The following is a 17,847-nucleotide window of genomic DNA, read 5'->3' on the forward strand; positions in this document are numbered from 1 at the left end:
AATATAGAAAAATGGTATACAAAACATAAAGAAGACGACTTAGTTTAGGCAAACTTGTCCGATAATGACACGGAGTCCTCTCGAAAGTAAACGGTGGGCACGATGTTACAGCAAATAAGGGCAGTCGGGATTGGATGCGAGGAAAACAAAGCACAAATTGGTTGCAGACTTACTAATTTATTCCATGAAAAGGACTTTTGTCATTGGTACTCAAGAAAAAATTTCCAAAACCAAAAGGACTAAAAATTATAATAGCTGTTGATCAAAAAAATACACTTACATAAAAACATTAACTTAAGGGGAATATACCATTTTTAATCATAATAAATTGATTTTTTCGAGTTTTCTATTTATGAACAATAGCACATTATTCATTAAAATATTTTGTCACTACGTTTTTAATAAAAAAAATATAAATTAATATTATAAAGAATGTTTGTCTTACAAATTGGCTATTATTATATGTATTACAGATTGATGTATGTTAAATGCTTTTTTCACTTTTTAGTAACCGTGATGCTTAACAAGCTTACAAATAACAAATTATATTAAATTAAACGAGCGTTGTTATCACTACAACACTGAACTGTTACTCTTAATTATTAACAACTATAAAAATTGTCAAATATATATCATCAATTTACCATGGATATGCGTCGTGCCTCATAGGTATTTTAATTTGGTTTTCACAGCGCTTGAACTTATAATGCTCATACGAGTTATAGAATGTCTCAATAAAAGAATTATTATATTTAATGAAGTCTTTATATAATTCATATGCTCTTTGCTGGCTGCATTTCTGTAATTCTAATTCAATATAATATATTAGCACAATGGCTAATTAATTGATTATTACCTAGTTATATGCCTTTATTCAATGTCAATCAATCATGAAAAATAATTTCCATGATAATATCTTCTATCATTACTAATGTTTAAGGATGTTTAAGCTAAACGGCGTTACTTTGCTTATAAAAAAAATATATAAAATTAGTGTTCTATTGAGTTTATTAATTATATTTAAATTTACAATACCTTTGGATTCGAGTAGAAGATCGCTTTAATAGTTAAGTAATCTACTTGATTTTAATTCGTGGAATTTAATATATTGTTTAAGACAACAAAGATACTACCTACATAATATGTTATTGATCTCTGCTAGAAGATGAATTACATCAAAAATACAATTCATACCAATTAACTTCCATCAAATTTTCAGATTTACAATTTCCTTACCTAAAAATGAATACCCGAAATCATGACATCCCGGCCTAAAGCTCCAATGTAATCAAATTTCCCTCCTGAAGTGTGAATAATGTCGACAAATTGGGCATCATCTTTGCTCAAAGGTGGTACATGGATGTTTTTGTTATTTCTTAGAACCTTGATCGGATCTCATCCAATTGAATATTATATTGTATTTAATTTAAAAACACACATCATTAATGGACATTATTATGATATATTTGAATTATTAGTACTCAAATTTTTAAAAGTGATGACGACTTGACGTACTACAACGCTTAGAAACAAGTAATATTACATGTATAACGTCAACTATTGTATGCTTGGCATGTGGTCCACATTTTTAATTCATAAATCAATAAAAGCGATGCATCAAAAGATAAATTAAATTATTTTTATCGAATTTTTAAATGAATATATAGCTAATATAATGGACGACGTTAATACTATTCAATTTGGTGAATAGTCCAAGGGTTATAACTGTTTATATAACTAATGGGCATATTGTTACCAAAAATATGTAATTATTAACATTGCAGACACGTACTTGGAGTTAGTGCACAAGTGCCTAAAACATTATTACTTAGATGGTAGGGAAAATAAAAGTTTAGATATCTGCATAAATACGCTTTTAAAATTCACTAGAAATAAAATTTTTGACAAATTCATTAAATTCGTAAAAACCAAATGTACCGCTAAAGAAGAAAATATAATTAAAAGCTATGATATCTGAGTACAAATGAATCCTGAAACTATTAAAAGAATAATTGATGATTATCGATAGAAGATAACTGATTGAGAAAAATCATGATATAGAAGTAGGTAATACACATTACAAATGAAGAACACCGAAAAATGTCAATTGGTTTATCAAAAGTGCAATATATGCATTCATAATATTAATTAAATATTTGCAAGCATATTAATGCCTGTATTATTATTTCTTTTATGTCATCAGATCCTAGTCCTTTCATATGATAGTCCTTTCTATTATAGTAAGCACTGGGTTGAAAAGGGATTTTTTCGGACATATACGTCCAAATAGTAAGGGTTTAAATATAAAAACAATATACATTTTTAAAATTAAACACTAGTGAACCGATACTTTTCTTACTTTTAGTTAAATGTTAATTTTTGTTATGTTACATTTCAAATTTATTTTAAAGCATTAATTTCAATTCTAAATACAAATAACTCGGCCTTACTCTAGACCATTGACTAACGTGGACTCTTCTTATAAAAACTACAAGATTATTTTATTGATATACATAAGAAGTGCAACATAATTGGTAGGCATAGAAGTATTAACATTTGTTGCAGTATTTCCCTTTTCTAGGTTTACAGCTTCTAGAGAAACTAAAATCAAAATAGAATCTTTTGAAAAACTGAACTGTGTTTAAATATTATTATGTTATATGACATATTATGTATTTGCAATTTGATCTCTAGAATTATCCATTAAAGAGGTATAAACATCTGATTAAATAATTATAAAATACTACATTGTGCAAAACGTCATATTAACCCTTAATTATATGGATAAAAAAAAGCATGAGCATTATATGGTGGATGTTATTGATAGAAAAGCGAATAATTTTCATGTTTTATTTATTGTACAATTTAGTTCACCGAAAAAAATATTTTTTCAGATAAACTAATTTTTTTGTCATGTAAGCCACATGGGTGAATCATAATAATTACATATTATTATAGTCAGCTACCTTCAATAGTTTTGTTGAAAAACACATTAAATAATAACATATCCATGTGCAATACCTAAACTAATGCAATTTTTCTTTGGCTGGATTATTGTTGTATAAATTTAATTAATTATAGTTCTATAGATTAATAAGACCTATTACGTAATTAATAAAAACAAAGCATATATTATTTGACTATAACTTTCATATATTCATTAATTTATATTTTTTTTTTTTTATTCCTAGCACACAAAAAAATACGATTTTTAAGTAAATATACATTTTTAAGTTGCTGTTTTTATAACATTTTTTGATATTAATATGCAATAATAAACATCATGTAAAGTCATTCATAATCTTTCATGAATATTGTAAATTAGTTCAAAAGTAAATAAAATGTTTAATAAACATTAAAGTAATTCATAGTTTCGAATGTTAATTTCTTATATTAAATGTCATGTAAAATTCTACAGGATTTAAATTATTTAATAAATGTGATTGACTATATGTTTATGTTCTTTACTTGATATCTATCTGATTAAACACAATACATATTGTTATCAGAATAAATATAAGTATAGTACTTCAACCTATATCATAGTTGTATTTTATGAAACAGTTTATTTTGTATTTTTGTTCATAATATGAAATTTTAGTGATCTATTGAAGGCATTATTTTTTTATGTCTATATATAAATATAGTATATTCAAATAGTTTGTGATTTTAATGACTATTGTAAGCAATCATATGGTATATTATAACGACATAAACAATCATTGTGTACAATTATTTCTAAGAACACACTAAATAAAAAATACATGTGATTTGACTGATTTAGGATTTCTTCACATACAAATAATAAAAACTACATTTTTTGAACAATGTTAAATGCAGAAATCGTTGAGACTCTAAAGCAGTTTAAGTGTCTGACATTCAGTATCAGTTTTAAACTTGAACGTTATTCGATAGGTGTTGCGCTGTTACCGATCCTATAATGATCGGTGGTTGTCGGCAACAACTCAGATGTTATGTACACAGGAGCGAAGTGAGTTACCAAAAATATATAATAAATATATATCCCGTTATGTTTGTCCTGCGAATATGTAACACCGATAAAAAAAATTTTACAATAATCCAAATAATATTAATAATTATAATTATAATAATGGACCTAGTACAGGGCGTCACGGGAATAATTATAATGTATTAATATAATAATAATAATAATAATAATATTAATACGTACAATAATATAAGAAAATATAGAAAAATAAAATACAGAAAATAAAGAAGACGACTTGGTTTAGCCAAACTTGTCCTATGATGACACGGAGTCCCCTCGCAGGTGAACGGTTGGTACGATGTTACAGCAAACAAGGGCAGTAGGTATTAAACGCGAGGATAACAAAGCACAAAATTGGTTACAGATTTGCTAGTTTATTCCATGAAAAGGACTTTTGTCATTGGTGCTCAAGTAATAAGATCCTCCACCAAAAATACTAAGAACGATAACAGTTAATGATCAAAAAAATACACTTACATAAAAATATTAACTTAAGGAGAATATACAAATTTTAATCATAAAAATTTTTTTTTTTCGACTTTTCTATTTATGATTAAAAGCACATTATTCATTAAAATGTTTTGTCACTACGCTTGTAATAAAAAAATATAAATTAATATCATAAAGAATCTTTTTGTCACACATTGATAAAATATGTTAAATACTTTTTTCACTTTTTAGTAATCGCGATGCTTAAAAGATTTACGAATAACAAATTAAATTAAATTAAAGGAGCATGGAAATCAGTACAACACTGAACTGTTACTCATAAAAATAACAATTATTAAATTGTATCAAATATAAATCATCAATTTACGTTAGATTTGCGTAGTGTCCCATAGGTATTTTTTCTTGGTCTTCACAGTGCTTGAACATATAATTCTCATACGAATCACAGAAGGTCCCAATGAAAGAACTGTTATATTTCAGGAAGTCTCTATATAATTCATATGCTCTTTGCTGGCTGCATTTCTGTAATTCTAATTCAATATAATATATTAGCAAAATGACTGATTAATTGATCAGTTACCCAGCTATAAGTCTTTATGAAATATCAACCAATCATGAAATATAAATTCCATGATAATATCTTCTATCATTAATAATGTTAAAGGAAAATCTAAACAGAGTTAATTTTCTTATATATAAAAATATAAAATAAGTGTTCTATTGTTTTTATTCATTATATTTAAGTTTACAAAACCTTTGGATTCGAGTAGAAGAAAGCTTTAATAAAAAGGTAATCCACCTGATTTTAATCCGTGGAATTTATTTTAATATATTGTTTAACACGACCAAAATACTACATATATTATTGATATCTGATTGGATATGAATTTCATCAAAAATAAAATTCATACCAATTAACCTCCATCAAATTTTCAGATTTACAAGTTCTTTACCTAAAAATGGAAGCATGGAATCATGACATCCCGGTTGACTAACTCTTCCGTCATTGGGATAAAAGTCAATGTGACCTAACATTCCAATGTAACCAAATTTCCCTCCTGAAGTGTGAATGACGTCGACAAATTGGGCATCATCTTTTCTCAAAGGTGGTACATGGATGTCTTTGTTATTTCTTAGAATTTTGATTGGATCTAATCCTAATGAATATTACATTGTATTTAATTTAGAAACACACATCAAAAATGGACATTATTATGATATATAATCTAATATATATCACTAGTCTATTATTTATTATAAGCTTATGAATTAAATCTAGGTAAAACTGTTATCATTTTATGTCAATGGTGTCAATGGTTATTAGTTATAACAGTTGTGAATTTAAAATTTTATATATTTAAATTCAATGAACATACAAAAATGATTGAATAATTAATTTTTTAGCATTTGCTAATAAAATTTGTAAATCACTAAATTAAAACTTTTTAAGACACATTTAGAATTTTTAAAACAATCAATAAGCCAATGAGGTAAACTAATTTTAGTGTCAATAAATCAAATCCTGTGCAGAATTTTACTAAAAATACAAGTGAACAAACAAAAAAAAAGAAATATTTTTAATTATGCTGATTATGAAATAAAATAAGGTTAAGTTAAAAGTATAATACAGTTAGATATAAAAAACGAACAAGTACGATTAAAGCTCTAATACGTCAAATGACACAATGGATTACTTGAAATAGCTACCTTCACTTGTTGAATACTTGCATACATTCGTCGAATTGGTAATTCAAAAACATTATATCAATAAATAAATCAATTTAGACCTACAAGTTCAACATATCTGCTGCTACTCCTGTGCATGTGACCTAACGATTTAATATATATTGAGGGAAACTTTCGAACATAAAATAAGTAGAAAGTGGAGTTAAAGATTGGTTTAAGTGCTTAAAAACATTAATATTTTTTATATTATTTAATTCTTATAATAAATAAATTTGATAAAATTTAATTTTTTGTTGAGACATTAATTGTATTTAAACACAAAAAACGGAATTAAAAAAAAATAAATAAATCAGTTTTTAAAATGCCCACTTTTTTAATAATTAAGTACATTCATGATATCTTTGCAGTCATTATGAGTTTACAGAATACGAGATTTGAAACCTCAGCACCCTACATAAAATTTCTACATTTAATGTGCTCACCAGTAATTCTGCCGATTTTTCCCAATCGAAAACGATAACCACATCTTCCTACAACGTGGGCTCCGAGATTATAGCCTATTAAATGTATATCTGTTGGTGAAATTTTCGTTAAATTAACCACATTTTCCAAAAATACGGCAACTCCAGTACCAACGGTTAAAGCCACAGCTGCAGAATATGCATATTCAGAATTACTTGCAAAACTACTCCAATCCACTGTGATTATATTGAACCCTCCAAGGCCGATGTATGCTAATATTTTGGCATTGAATTAAATATTATTTTTGAGATCAGCGTTGTACAATAAGATGTATTAATTAGTAATTAGAATAATATTATTTATTTTATTATACCGTCGTTGATTTCATATACACCATAGATAGCATTCTCCGATCCATGCCACCCATGAACAGTAACTTTTAACGGTAAACCTTTCATCCAATAGTTAACTATAGCAGATACATTATTCAAATCCATTTGTATTCTTCTATCATGTCCGAGTTCTCTATTTAATCATAAAAATAAAATAAAATGAATGATAATGAAAAACCATGGCTATCGGTGTGAGCATTGTATTATTTAATTAAGCAATTAAAACACGACTACATGCTACGTACATCTCAGTAAACATCTCTGCTGTGAGTAGTCAAGGGCTATCACTTATTAGAACACTGATCACGAATCGATGGTGCAAGTATCATCGTGAGTGACCACCTCAACCGCCGACTCTCATTGTGTGAAGATAATTTATAAGGGCAAGGCGAGCCAGATCTCATCAGACGGTTAGGGATAACCAATATGCTTAGAGGTAGGTCGTAACACAACTCACACTCTTGTCTTAGTAATAATTTCAGAGTGAAGTCGTAACACCGCTCACTAAACATTAGTGTATTGAATAAAGATTTTTTATATATTTAATATATCAGTGTTATCGTTTCTACGTGGATATATGAATCAACGTTATTCAACGAGACGCAATAATACTATATTATGTTCATAATATTTATTTTAAAAAAACAAATTTATAATACAAGGTTCTAAAAATGTAATATAATTAATCTTAAATACAATTACATTTTATTTACTATTAAATATAAAATCAATACTGAAAGGCTGTTGAAACATTAATTGTGTTACTTATAAATTAAAACAATTATAATCTATACGTAGACAACTTACCGTAGTACATAACACAGTATACACACATTTATTATTAATACAAAATAGGACATATATATCATATTTTATTATCATCATTATTTTTTCAAACTTTTAAAAATAATACTAATATTAATCAAAATGATTAGTTTATTTAACCTATAGACTAATAATGTTACATACTGATTGAGATAGAAAAACTGCAAGCCATCTTTATTCAAAGTTTGTATTAGTGTAAGGTCTTCTTCTATAGTAGAGTTAGGATTAGTCAAAAAATCCCAAACGCTTAGATTCAATACTGAGTGTATAGAAGCTAAAATTCAAAAAGAATCCTTTGTAAACTCAATTGCATTTAAATAGTAAATAAAATGTATGTGCTGTTTGATCTCTAGAATTATACCTCAAACAAGTATAGATATCTAATTAAATAATTAAAATAATATGATTTGTTAAAAGTCATACAAACCCATACAAAGCACGAGTATTGTAAGGAATATGCTCATTTTAAATTCACTCGTAAATGCACAATATTGGCCAAACTGTTATAATAAAAATCAAACTCGATTCGCAGAAGAGTAATTTTTATGTTTTATTAAATTTATTACTTTGTTTACCTAAAAAAAATGATTTGTTCAATGTGCTTGTATATGTATGAGTTTAAATAAATATCACTAACCAGATACTTTCAATAATTTTGTTGAAAAACGCATTAAAACACACAAGATAATAACATATGTGCAATTTAACTGATTTTTCTGTGGTTTTTGTCATATAAATTGATTAGTCTCGCATTGTTTAATAAGCACCTATTACCTAAACATTATTTTAAAAATTATATATAATTATGAACTACGATATTTATGTAAAATATTTTATTTTTTGAACTGAGCACCCAATAAATTACAAACGTTAAATAAATATGCATTTTGTTATCTAGACTGTTATATTGTTTTTTGTTAATAATATGTAATATTAATCATTACGTATGGTGAATAGTATTAATTAACATTGTAACGTCACAGCATTTTTTGCAGTAATATTATCAATGTCATAAACATACCTGTACCTATAGTACCATTAACAAACATACCTTATCCATATATTGTTATGAATATCGCGCGCTAATGAAGAAATGACCGCAGTGCTATGCAATAAATGTCCCCCGTCCCCCCCGTCCTCGTGCAGTGTTCGTCGTCGACGTGCCGCGGTTGCCCGCCTCCCGTCACCTCCAGCGTTTTTGTCGCGTCCGTCGGTGCACTCGCCGCAGTACAGTTATCAAAATTCCACATTATTGTAAAAGTCCCGCAATACACCTACCCTGCACTTCCCCACCTCAACATCTCAACTATCAACACCGGCCACCGTCCAGCCAGCTCCATCGGACTACTTTTTCCACCGCCATTTGAACCGGTCGTGGCTCTTTTTCGTGCGCCCAGCCTCACCGTTAATTCAGCTGTCCAAACCACGTGTCCACACAAACACATGTATACCCGGCGAAGTTCGTTTTTCTTTCTACAACATCGCTGTGTCTACGCCATGATGTGCTAAACGTCACCACGGGCTCGATGTCGGGCGAAGCAACTTTCAGCCACTGACCGATGCAGACGGGCCATGTCGACCGCGTGTGTGTCGACGGCCATCTGGCCAGCCCATCGCAGCCGTCGGTCAACCGTCAGCAGCCTCGTCGTCCATCAAAAATATTGTAATATATTAAAATCCACCCCCCCCATATTCCTTTTTATTTGCGTTAGGATAACTTTTTAAGATGTGTCAACTGTTGCGCCTGGCGCAGTTTTTTTTGTTACCTCCCATCCTTACCGTCCTTAGCGATATGCCGGACGGTAACCCTATGGTTGGCGAATAAAATTTAATATAAAAATAATATGTGTTCCGCCGAACCTCGTGGGCTGATCCGTGGGTTCGCTCAGTCCAAAGCAAATATATATATATTCTTTACCTAATTCCCGTCCCACTTTTATTATACGCACATGACTGCCATGTCCCAACATTATTGTGTATGTTATCATGTGTTAAACGCCTGTGCCCAAATAATACACTCTTTTGTAACAATTGCCATGAGGCAACAATTATTATCTTTTTCGAAATTGCCAGTTTATTATTATTATTATTATTATTATTCACAAATATCTATTATTGCACGTTGTGCATCATTGCAAAATACAATACCTCTGATTACCCTAACTTTCTTTTGTTATTTAATTTATATTTTTTTTTATATTATGTCTTCTTTTCCCTTTTTTTAAATAAATCTTTGGTGTTCATTCACCACTGCGTGTACAAAGCCTATGAGTTCCACCGACTTAGCCTTCGGGCTAACACGCGGTGCGGCTCATAGGTCACGACCGAAGTGTTCCCCTTTGGTCGTGGGTAGCTTTTGGTAGCCTAGCAAACTACCAAATTCTTACAACATGTTTCCGTGTGTTGCGGGGTTTGATAAGTGCTTCCGGATTTTATCCTGGAGACCCTTTGATCCTCTATAAAACCGTGGAGTTACCTCATCCGTGCGAAAGACCAGGATAAGCTCCCTGGAGCCAGGCACCCCGAAAATCTGCGCGTAGCGCCACCTTAACTTAGACATCGTAATGAGCTGCTACCGCGGCCAGGCTCCGTGGAGTATCCCGTCACTCTTCCGGCTAGTGAGTTTTAGTGCGGAAAGCGTTCAGCGATCCTATGAAGCATCGCCTTAGTTCCCTCGAGTCCGGCTAGGCAAATGTCAACTTCCCTAAAATATGAAATAGTAAATTCCCCTAAAATCATTTTGCTACCTTATTAAACTTACGTAAACTTCCCTAAACACATTTCGCTACCGTGTATTACACTTCCATATACTCCTCTAAATGCTACACGGAATGTCGATTGAATACCTAAAGTGTATTATAGATTTATTAGAAAAATCTAAAATTTATTAGTTATTTCAATATTGCTTAGTTTTTATTTATTAATAAATATCTCATTGTAGTATCAATAAGCATTTTATTGATTTAATATTATAACAATGATATAATTATTAATTTAATCTATATTAAACTATCGAATAAACCGTATTTTTTTAGATTCTGAACGAAGTTAAAATTTAATCTTAATCGTTTAGATACTGTATAAAGCGATATAGTAGTTTTGGTATATCATATATTTTATTGAATTACTACCAATATTGTTTTGACGATCGATTATTTTTATTAGTTTAAGATAACTATTTTTCCTTTTCAGTCAATTATATACCATCATCATTGCTTGACATAAATAAATCTATAATAAATATATTACATTATTTGTGTTTCGTGTGATATTTAACATATAGCGTATTTATTTTTTTATTCATTTGTATAGAGATGTCAGAAATTAAATTTATAACTAGTGAATGCAGTCGTTCATTAATTTTATATAAAATGTATAATTATTATTTTGAACGTACATTGGTTAAAACTGGTGAAAAAAAAATGGCGTTGTTGTGTTAAGAAATATCCAGATTTTATAAAAATACTAGAACCTCCAATTATAATATCATCAAGTTATAAAGATCATAAACACAAATCTCGCAGTGAACAAATGATGCAACTCTAAAGCGGTTTAAGTATCCAACATTCGGCATCAGTTTTAAACTTGAACGTTAGTCGCTAGGTGTTCGCCGTTACCGATCATACAGTGATCGGTGGTTTTCGGCAACGACTCCTATGTTATGATGTACACAGGAGTGGAGGGGGTTACCCAAGATATAGATTAAATGATACATCCCTTTACGTTTGTTCTGTGCGTATGTAAAACTAATAAAAAATATTTTAAAATAATCCAAATAATATTAAAAATTATAATTATATTAATAGACCTAGTACAGGGCGTCACGGGAATAATTATCAATGTACTAATATAATAATGAAAAAAATAATAATAATAAAAATAATATAAATAATAATAATAATAATAATAATATAATAATACGTACAATAATATAAGAAAATACAGAAAAATAGAATACAAAAAATAAAAAAGACGACCTGGTTTAGCCAAACTTGTCCTATGATGACATAGAATCCCCTCGCAGGTGAACAATTGGAATGATGTTATAGAAAACAAGGGCAGTCGGAATTGGACGCGAGGAAAACAAAGCACAAAATTGGTTACAGACTTGCTAATTTATTACATGAAAAGGACTTTTGTCATTGGTGACCAAGAAATAAGTTCCTCCACCAGAAGTACTAAAAACGATAACAGTTGTTGATCAAAATATACACTAACATAAAAACATTTATTTAAGGGGTATATACCATTTTTTATCATAAAAAATTGTTTTTTTTCGAGTTTTCTATTTATGAACAATAGCACATTATTCATTAAAATATTTTATCACTACGCTTGTAATAAATAAAATATAAATTAATAACATAAAGAATGTTTCTTTTACAAATTGGCTATTGTTATGTGTATCACACATTGATAAATGTAAAATGCTTTTTTCACTTTTAGCAACCGTGATGCTTAACAGATTAACAAATAGCAAAATAAATTAATCAAACGTGGATAGCAGTACAACACTGAATTTTTACTCATAATAATTAACAAATATTAAATTGTATCAAATATATATTATCATCAATTTACCTTGGCTTTGCGTTGTGTCCCATAGGTATTTTTTCGTTGTTATCACAGCGATGGTACACAAAATCATCATACAAGTTACATTTAGTCCCAATTAAAGAACTATTATATTTCACAGAATCTCTATAAAATTCATAGGATCTTTGCTGGCTGCATTTCTGTAATTCTAATTCAATAAAATATATTAGCACAATGGCTGATTAATTGGTCAGTTACCCAGCTTTATGCCATTATTTAATGTCAACCAATCATGATTTCCTTGATAATATCATCTATCATTACTATTGTTTAATAAAAAGCTAAAAGACGTTACTTTGCTTATATGAAAAAAATATAAAATTAGTATTTTATTCTGTTTATTCATTATATTTAAATTAATAATACCTTTGGATTCGAGTAGAAAATCGCTTTAATAATAAGGTAATCTACCAGATTTTAATTCGTGGAATTTATTTTAATATATTGTTTTACACGACCAAAATACTACATATATTATTAATATATGCTAGGATATAAATTACATCAAAAATACAATTCATACCTATTAACTTGCATCAAATTTTCAGATTTACAAGTTCCTTACCTAAAAATGGTGACAATAAATCATGACATCCCGGTTGACCAACTTTTCCCTCATTGGGATAAAAGTCAACGTGACCTAAAGGTCCATTGTAACCAAATTTCCCTCCTGAAGTGTGAATAACGTCGACAAATTGGGCGTTATCTCTGTTCAAAGGTGGTACATGGATGTTTTTGTTATTTCTTAGAATCTTGATTGGATCTAATCCTAATAAATATTAAATTGTATTTAATTTAAAAATACGCTTCATAAATGGACATCATTATAATATATAATCAAATATATATTGCTAGTCTAATATTTATTATAAAGTTATGAATTAAATCTTGGTACGACTGTTATCATTTCATGTCAATGGTGTCAATCGTTATAAGTTATAACACTCGTGAATTGTAAATTTTATATATTAAAATTCAAGTAACATACGAAAATGTTAAGTTAAAAATATAATAAAGGTAGATAAAAAAAAAGGAACAAGTACGATTAAAGCTGCAATATCGTCGAATAACACAATAGATTACTTAAAATAGCTACCTTCACTTGTTCAATACTTGCATAAATTCGTCGAATTGGTAATTCAAAAACATAATATCAATAAATAAATCAATTTAGACCTACAAGTTCAACATACCAGCTGCTACTCCTATGCCTGTGAACTAATTATTTAATGTATATTGTGGAAAACCTTCCAACGAAAAATAAGTAGAAAGTGGAGTTAAAGATTGGGTTAAGTGCCTTAAAAAAATTAATATTTTTTATATTATTTAATTTTTCTACTAAATGAATTTGATAACATTTAATTTTTTTGTCGAGACATTAATTGTATTTAAACACAAAAAACAGAATTTAAAAAAAAATAAATAAATCAGTTTTTAAAATGCCCACTTTTTTAATACTAAGCACATTTATGGTAAAGAAAAAAAAAGGTTTTACTGTCATGATGGAGTTTATAGAATACGAGACTTGAAACTTCAGCACCCTACATAAAAACCCGAATCTGTCAATGCATGTATGTTACGTTAATGTTTCTACATTTAATGTGCTCACCAGTAATTCTGCCGATTTTCCCCAATCGAAAACGATAAGCACATCTTCCTACAACGTGGGCTCCGAGATTATAGCCAATTAAATGTATATCCGTTGGTGAAATTTTTGTTAGATTAACCACATTTTCCAAAAATACGGCAACCCCAGTACCAACGGTTAGGGCCACGGCTGCAGAATATGCATATTCAGAGTAACTTGCAAAACTACTCCAATCCACTGTGATTATATTGAACCCTCCAAGGCCGATGTATGCTAATAATTTGGCATTGAATTAAATATTATTTTTGAGATCAGCTTTGTACAACAAGATGTATTAATTAATAATAAGAATAATATTAGTTGTTTTGTTTTACCATCGTTGATTTCATATACACCATAGATAACATTCTCCGATCCATGCCATCCATGAACAGTAACTTTTAACGGTAAACCTTTCATCCAATAGTTAACTATAGCAGATACATTATTCAAATCCATTTGTATTCTTTTATCATGTCCGAGTTTTCTATTTAATCATAAAAATAAAATAAAATGAATTGTTATAGAAATACTGTTACAGACCATGTAATATCGCTGATAATTTATATCATAGGCCCTGTAATAATATTGAATATTTTATTGCAAACTTATTTATTCACGGATTATATAATAATATCGATAGTTTACAACACATTTATTCACATAGATGGGCGACACAACGATCTGTGTAGCGAATGACACCGAAAATGAAAGACCAGGGCTGATGGTGTGAGCATTGTATTATTTAATTAAGCAATTAAAACACGACTACATGCTACGTACTTTTCAGAAAACATCGCTACTGCGAGCAGTCAAGGGCCATCACTTATTAGAACACTGATCGTGAATCGATGGTATAAGCGTCATCGTGAGTGACCAAATCCGCCGTCGAATTTAATTGTGTGAGGACATTTTATAAGGGCAACATGAGCCAGAGCTCATCAGATGGCTAGGTATAACCTATCGCTTAGAGTTAGGTCGTAAACAAAACTCACACTCATAGCTTAGTATTTATTTCAGAGTCAGGTCATATAACCACTCACCAAATAATTATGTATTTTTATATTATTTTAAATTTAATATAAATTTACTATATATTTAATATATTAGTATTATCGTTTCTACGTGGATATATGGAATCGGTGTTGTTCATCGGGACGCAATAATACTATGAATTCATAATATATTTTTAAAAAAACATATCATAATACAAGTTTCTAAAAATGTATTATAATTGAACTTAAATATAATTACATTTTATTTACTATTAAATATAAAATCAATACTGAAAGGCTGTCGAAACATTAATTGTGTTACTTAAAAATTAAAACAATTATTATCTATACGTAGACAACTTACCGTAGTACATAACACAGTATACACACATTTATTATTATTACAAAATAGGACATATATATCATATTTTATTATCATCATTATTTTTTCAAACTTTTAAAAATAATACTAATATTAATCAAAATGATTAGTTTATTTAACCTATAGACTAATAATGTTACATACTGATTGAGATAGAAAAACTGCAAGCCGTCCTTATTCAAAGTTTGTATTAGTGTAAGGTCTTCTTCTATAGTAGAGCTAGGATTAGTCAAAAAATCCCAAACGCTTAGATTCGATACTGAGTTTATAGAAGCTACAATTCAAAAAAACATCCTTTGTAAACTCAACTCCATTTAAATATTAGATAAAATGTATGTGCTGTTTGATCTCTAGGATTATCCCTCAAACAAGTATTGATATCTAATGAAATCATTAAAATAATATGTAATGCTAAATGTCATACAAACCCATATAAAGCACGAGTATTGTAAGGAATATGCTCATTTTAAATTCACTCGTAAATGCACAATATTGGCCAAACTGTTATAATAAAAATCAAACTCGATTCGCAGAAGAGTGATTGTATGTTTTAATAATTTTATTACTTTGTTTACCTAAAAAAAATGATTTTTTCAACGTGTTTGTATATCTATGAGTTTAAATAAATATCACTAACCAAATACTTTCAATAATATTGTTGAAATACGCGTTAAAACACACAAAATAATAACATATGTGCAAATTAACTGACTTTTCTATAGTATTTGTCGTATAAATTAATTAGACTTGCAATGTTGAATATACACCTATTTTCTAACTGTTATTTAAAAAACTTATATTTAATTATTAACTACAATCTTTCTGTAAAATATTTTTTTTTTTGAATTGAGCCCCCAACAAATTACATAGTTAAATAAATATTCAATTTGTAATCGGACAAGCCGCAATATCTGATATATTAATAATGGTGAAATTAAGATCATACCCAAAGGACACTGTAATATTACACGTTTATATATCTACATTAAATGACGACAATGGAGAATTTGAAAAAATATACGAAGATATAGAAGAACTTTTAAAACTAACAAAACAATAGGATAATCTCATTATAATAGGTGACTTTAATGTAGTCATTGGTGAAGGATCAGATGGAAGAGAAGTTGGAAATTATGGATTAAGGAAAAGGAATGACAGAGGTAACCGACTATTGGAGTTTTACAGACAACATGATTTGGTAATCTCCAACATAAAAGAAGACAATACACCTGGAAGATGACTGGAAATCTTGGAAAATACCAAATAGATTTTTTGCTGGTCAGAAATGATCAAAAATAGATTTAAAATTCAAGTCAGTTCGTTCAAAGCATACCTAGGTGTGGACAATAACAGTGACAACAATCTCTTAATGATGAAATGTGACCTAAAATTCAAGTAAATTAAAAAGCCAAAGAAGAAATATCTTAAATGGAATTTAGAAAAACTAAAAATATCAAAATAGAGGTGACGAACCAATCAAATGTCAAAAAATCCTCAACATTAAAATTAATAAAATTTCTACATAGAATCGTTGAAAAGAGATAAAGAATTTAGTAGAAATATAAGCCTACTATCAAATGCTTCTAAACTCTAAAAAATATTTATTAAAGAATCTGATATAGAATTGAAGAACAGCTAGATTACGATCAATATGGTTTTCGAAAAAAACAAAGGTACCAGATAAGCAATACTAAGCTTAAGAATAACATTAGAAAAACAAATAGATAGGCAAAAGTAAACCTTTATTGCTTTTGTAGATTTAGAAAAAACTTTCGATATTGTCAATTGGAAATAACTATTTAACATAATGGAATATGTTGGAATAGACAGTGTTTTCGTTAAGTCGTAATAATGCACTAAATCATATTTTTCTATAAATAACTTATTTACGTATTTTTTTTTTAACAATGAAATATTTTATAATATGCATTTCTCGTGCGAATTTGCATGAAATATATTTATAGTTAGCCTTACACAAAGTTTTTTTTTGTTTGAATTATTATAGGTATCGGCAACTTTTTTTTCGTTCAAAAAATTATAACGGATATCTTTATTATTATTTTTTGTTCGAAAAACATAGCTTGCATAAAATAAATTCGGAATTCAACCAGTGCAATATAATACGTATATTCATTGAGAGCCGTTATCAGAAAAACGATGATCTATCCTATCAGCAAGATAACTTCTACTTCTTTGTAGACTCTTGTAACTTCAACAGGAATCATTTAAGAGATTACTAATAATTATAGGTTTAATATATAGTATACTTATCTATATGTATTGTATAAGTCATGCGAATAGAACTCACTTTTTAAATGTTAGACATTGAGTTGTTAAGCCACACAAACCAAAACTGATTAATGTACATTGTACAATGTAATAGCGAGCTTAAATGGTCAGACGAATTTCAACGAAAAGTCATT

At 28.7% G+C, this 17,847-nt stretch overlaps 2 protein-coding genes across 7 annotated transcripts; both read right to left on the reverse strand.

Annotated features, from left to right (window-relative positions):
- Positions 1-3,784: 3,784 nt before the first annotated feature.
- On the reverse strand, positions 3,785-8,391 carry LOC112603907 (lipase member H-A-like). 4 transcript variants are annotated; one of them, XM_025352722.1, is made up of 8 exons: positions 8,252-8,391; positions 7,969-8,098; positions 6,981-7,132; positions 6,778-6,879; positions 6,628-6,717; positions 5,413-5,616; positions 4,827-4,989; positions 3,785-4,445 (listed from the first exon to the last, which is right to left on the reverse strand). In XM_025352722.1, exons 1-8 carry the CDS (start codon positions 8,286-8,288, stop codon positions 4,379-4,381), a joined length of 945 nt encoding a protein of 314 aa, XP_025208507.1. In that variant the 5' UTR covers positions 8,289-8,391; the 3' UTR covers positions 3,785-4,378. The 4 variants fall into 4 exon arrangements, with proteins under 4 accessions (XP_025208507.1, XP_025208506.1, XP_025208508.1 ...); XM_025352721.1 differs by having other exon boundaries at positions 6,628-6,879; XM_025352723.1 differs by lacking the exon at positions 8,252-8,391 and adding an exon at positions 7,245-7,503 and having other exon boundaries at positions 6,628-6,879; positions 7,969-8,034.
- Positions 8,392-8,769: 378 nt separating this feature from the next.
- LOC112603906 (lipase member H-A-like) lies at positions 8,770-15,948 on the reverse strand. Of its 3 annotated transcripts, none has more exons than XR_003115189.1 (8): positions 15,853-15,948; positions 15,569-15,698; positions 14,383-14,534; positions 14,030-14,281; positions 12,986-13,189; positions 12,406-12,568; positions 10,586-10,670; positions 8,770-10,528 (listed from the first exon to the last, which is right to left on the reverse strand). XR_003115189.1 is itself a non-coding variant. In XM_025352719.1 (7 exons), the coding sequence occupies exons 1-7, from the start codon at positions 15,887-15,889 to the stop codon at positions 11,936-11,938; spliced, it is 1,005 nt and encodes a 334-aa protein (XP_025208504.1). In that variant the 5' UTR covers positions 15,890-15,948; the 3' UTR covers positions 11,727-11,935. The 3 variants fall into 3 exon arrangements, 1 of the variants encoding a protein (XP_025208504.1); XR_003115188.1 differs by lacking the exon at positions 8,770-10,528 and adding an exon at positions 11,802-12,002 and having other exon boundaries at positions 10,585-10,670; XM_025352719.1 differs by lacking the exons at positions 8,770-10,528; positions 10,586-10,670 and adding an exon at positions 11,727-12,002.
- Positions 15,949-17,847: the final 1,899 nt, after the last annotated feature.

This window comes from Melanaphis sacchari, unplaced genomic scaffold (genome assembly GCF_002803265.2).
Source record: "Melanaphis sacchari strain LSU unplaced genomic scaffold, SCAv2.0 Contig113_pilon_pilon, whole genome shotgun sequence".
Taxonomy (NCBI): Eukaryota; Metazoa; Arthropoda; class Insecta; order Hemiptera; family Aphididae; genus Melanaphis; species Melanaphis sacchari.

What these genes read in the sequence shown, in the direction of transcription:
- LOC112603907 (XM_025352721.1), bottom strand. Translation starts at nt 8,288, where the DNA reads ATGAGCATATTCCTTACAATACTCGTGCTTTGTATGG. An exon ending in AATACTCGTGCTTTGTATGG is followed by an intron (nt 8,099 to 8,251) that starts GTTTGTATGACT and finishes TTTGAATTTTAG; the next exon opens with CTTCTATACACTCAGTATTG. An exon ending in TTCCATGCTTCCATTTTTAG is followed by an intron (nt 4,990 to 5,412) that starts GTAAAGAACTTG and finishes ATATTGAATTAG; the next exon opens with AATTACAGAAATGCAGCCAG.
- LOC112603906 (XM_025352719.1), bottom strand. Translation starts at nt 15,889, where the DNA reads ATGAGCATATTCCTTACAATACTCGTGCTTTATATGG. An exon ending in AATACTCGTGCTTTATATGG is followed by an intron (nt 15,699 to 15,852) that starts GTTTGTATGACA and finishes TTTGAATTGTAG; the next exon opens with CTTCTATAAACTCAGTATCG. An exon ending in CAGTTTTTCTATCTCAATCA is followed by an intron (nt 14,535 to 15,568) that starts GTATGTAACATT and finishes ATGATTAAATAG; the next exon opens with AAAACTCGGACATGATAAAA.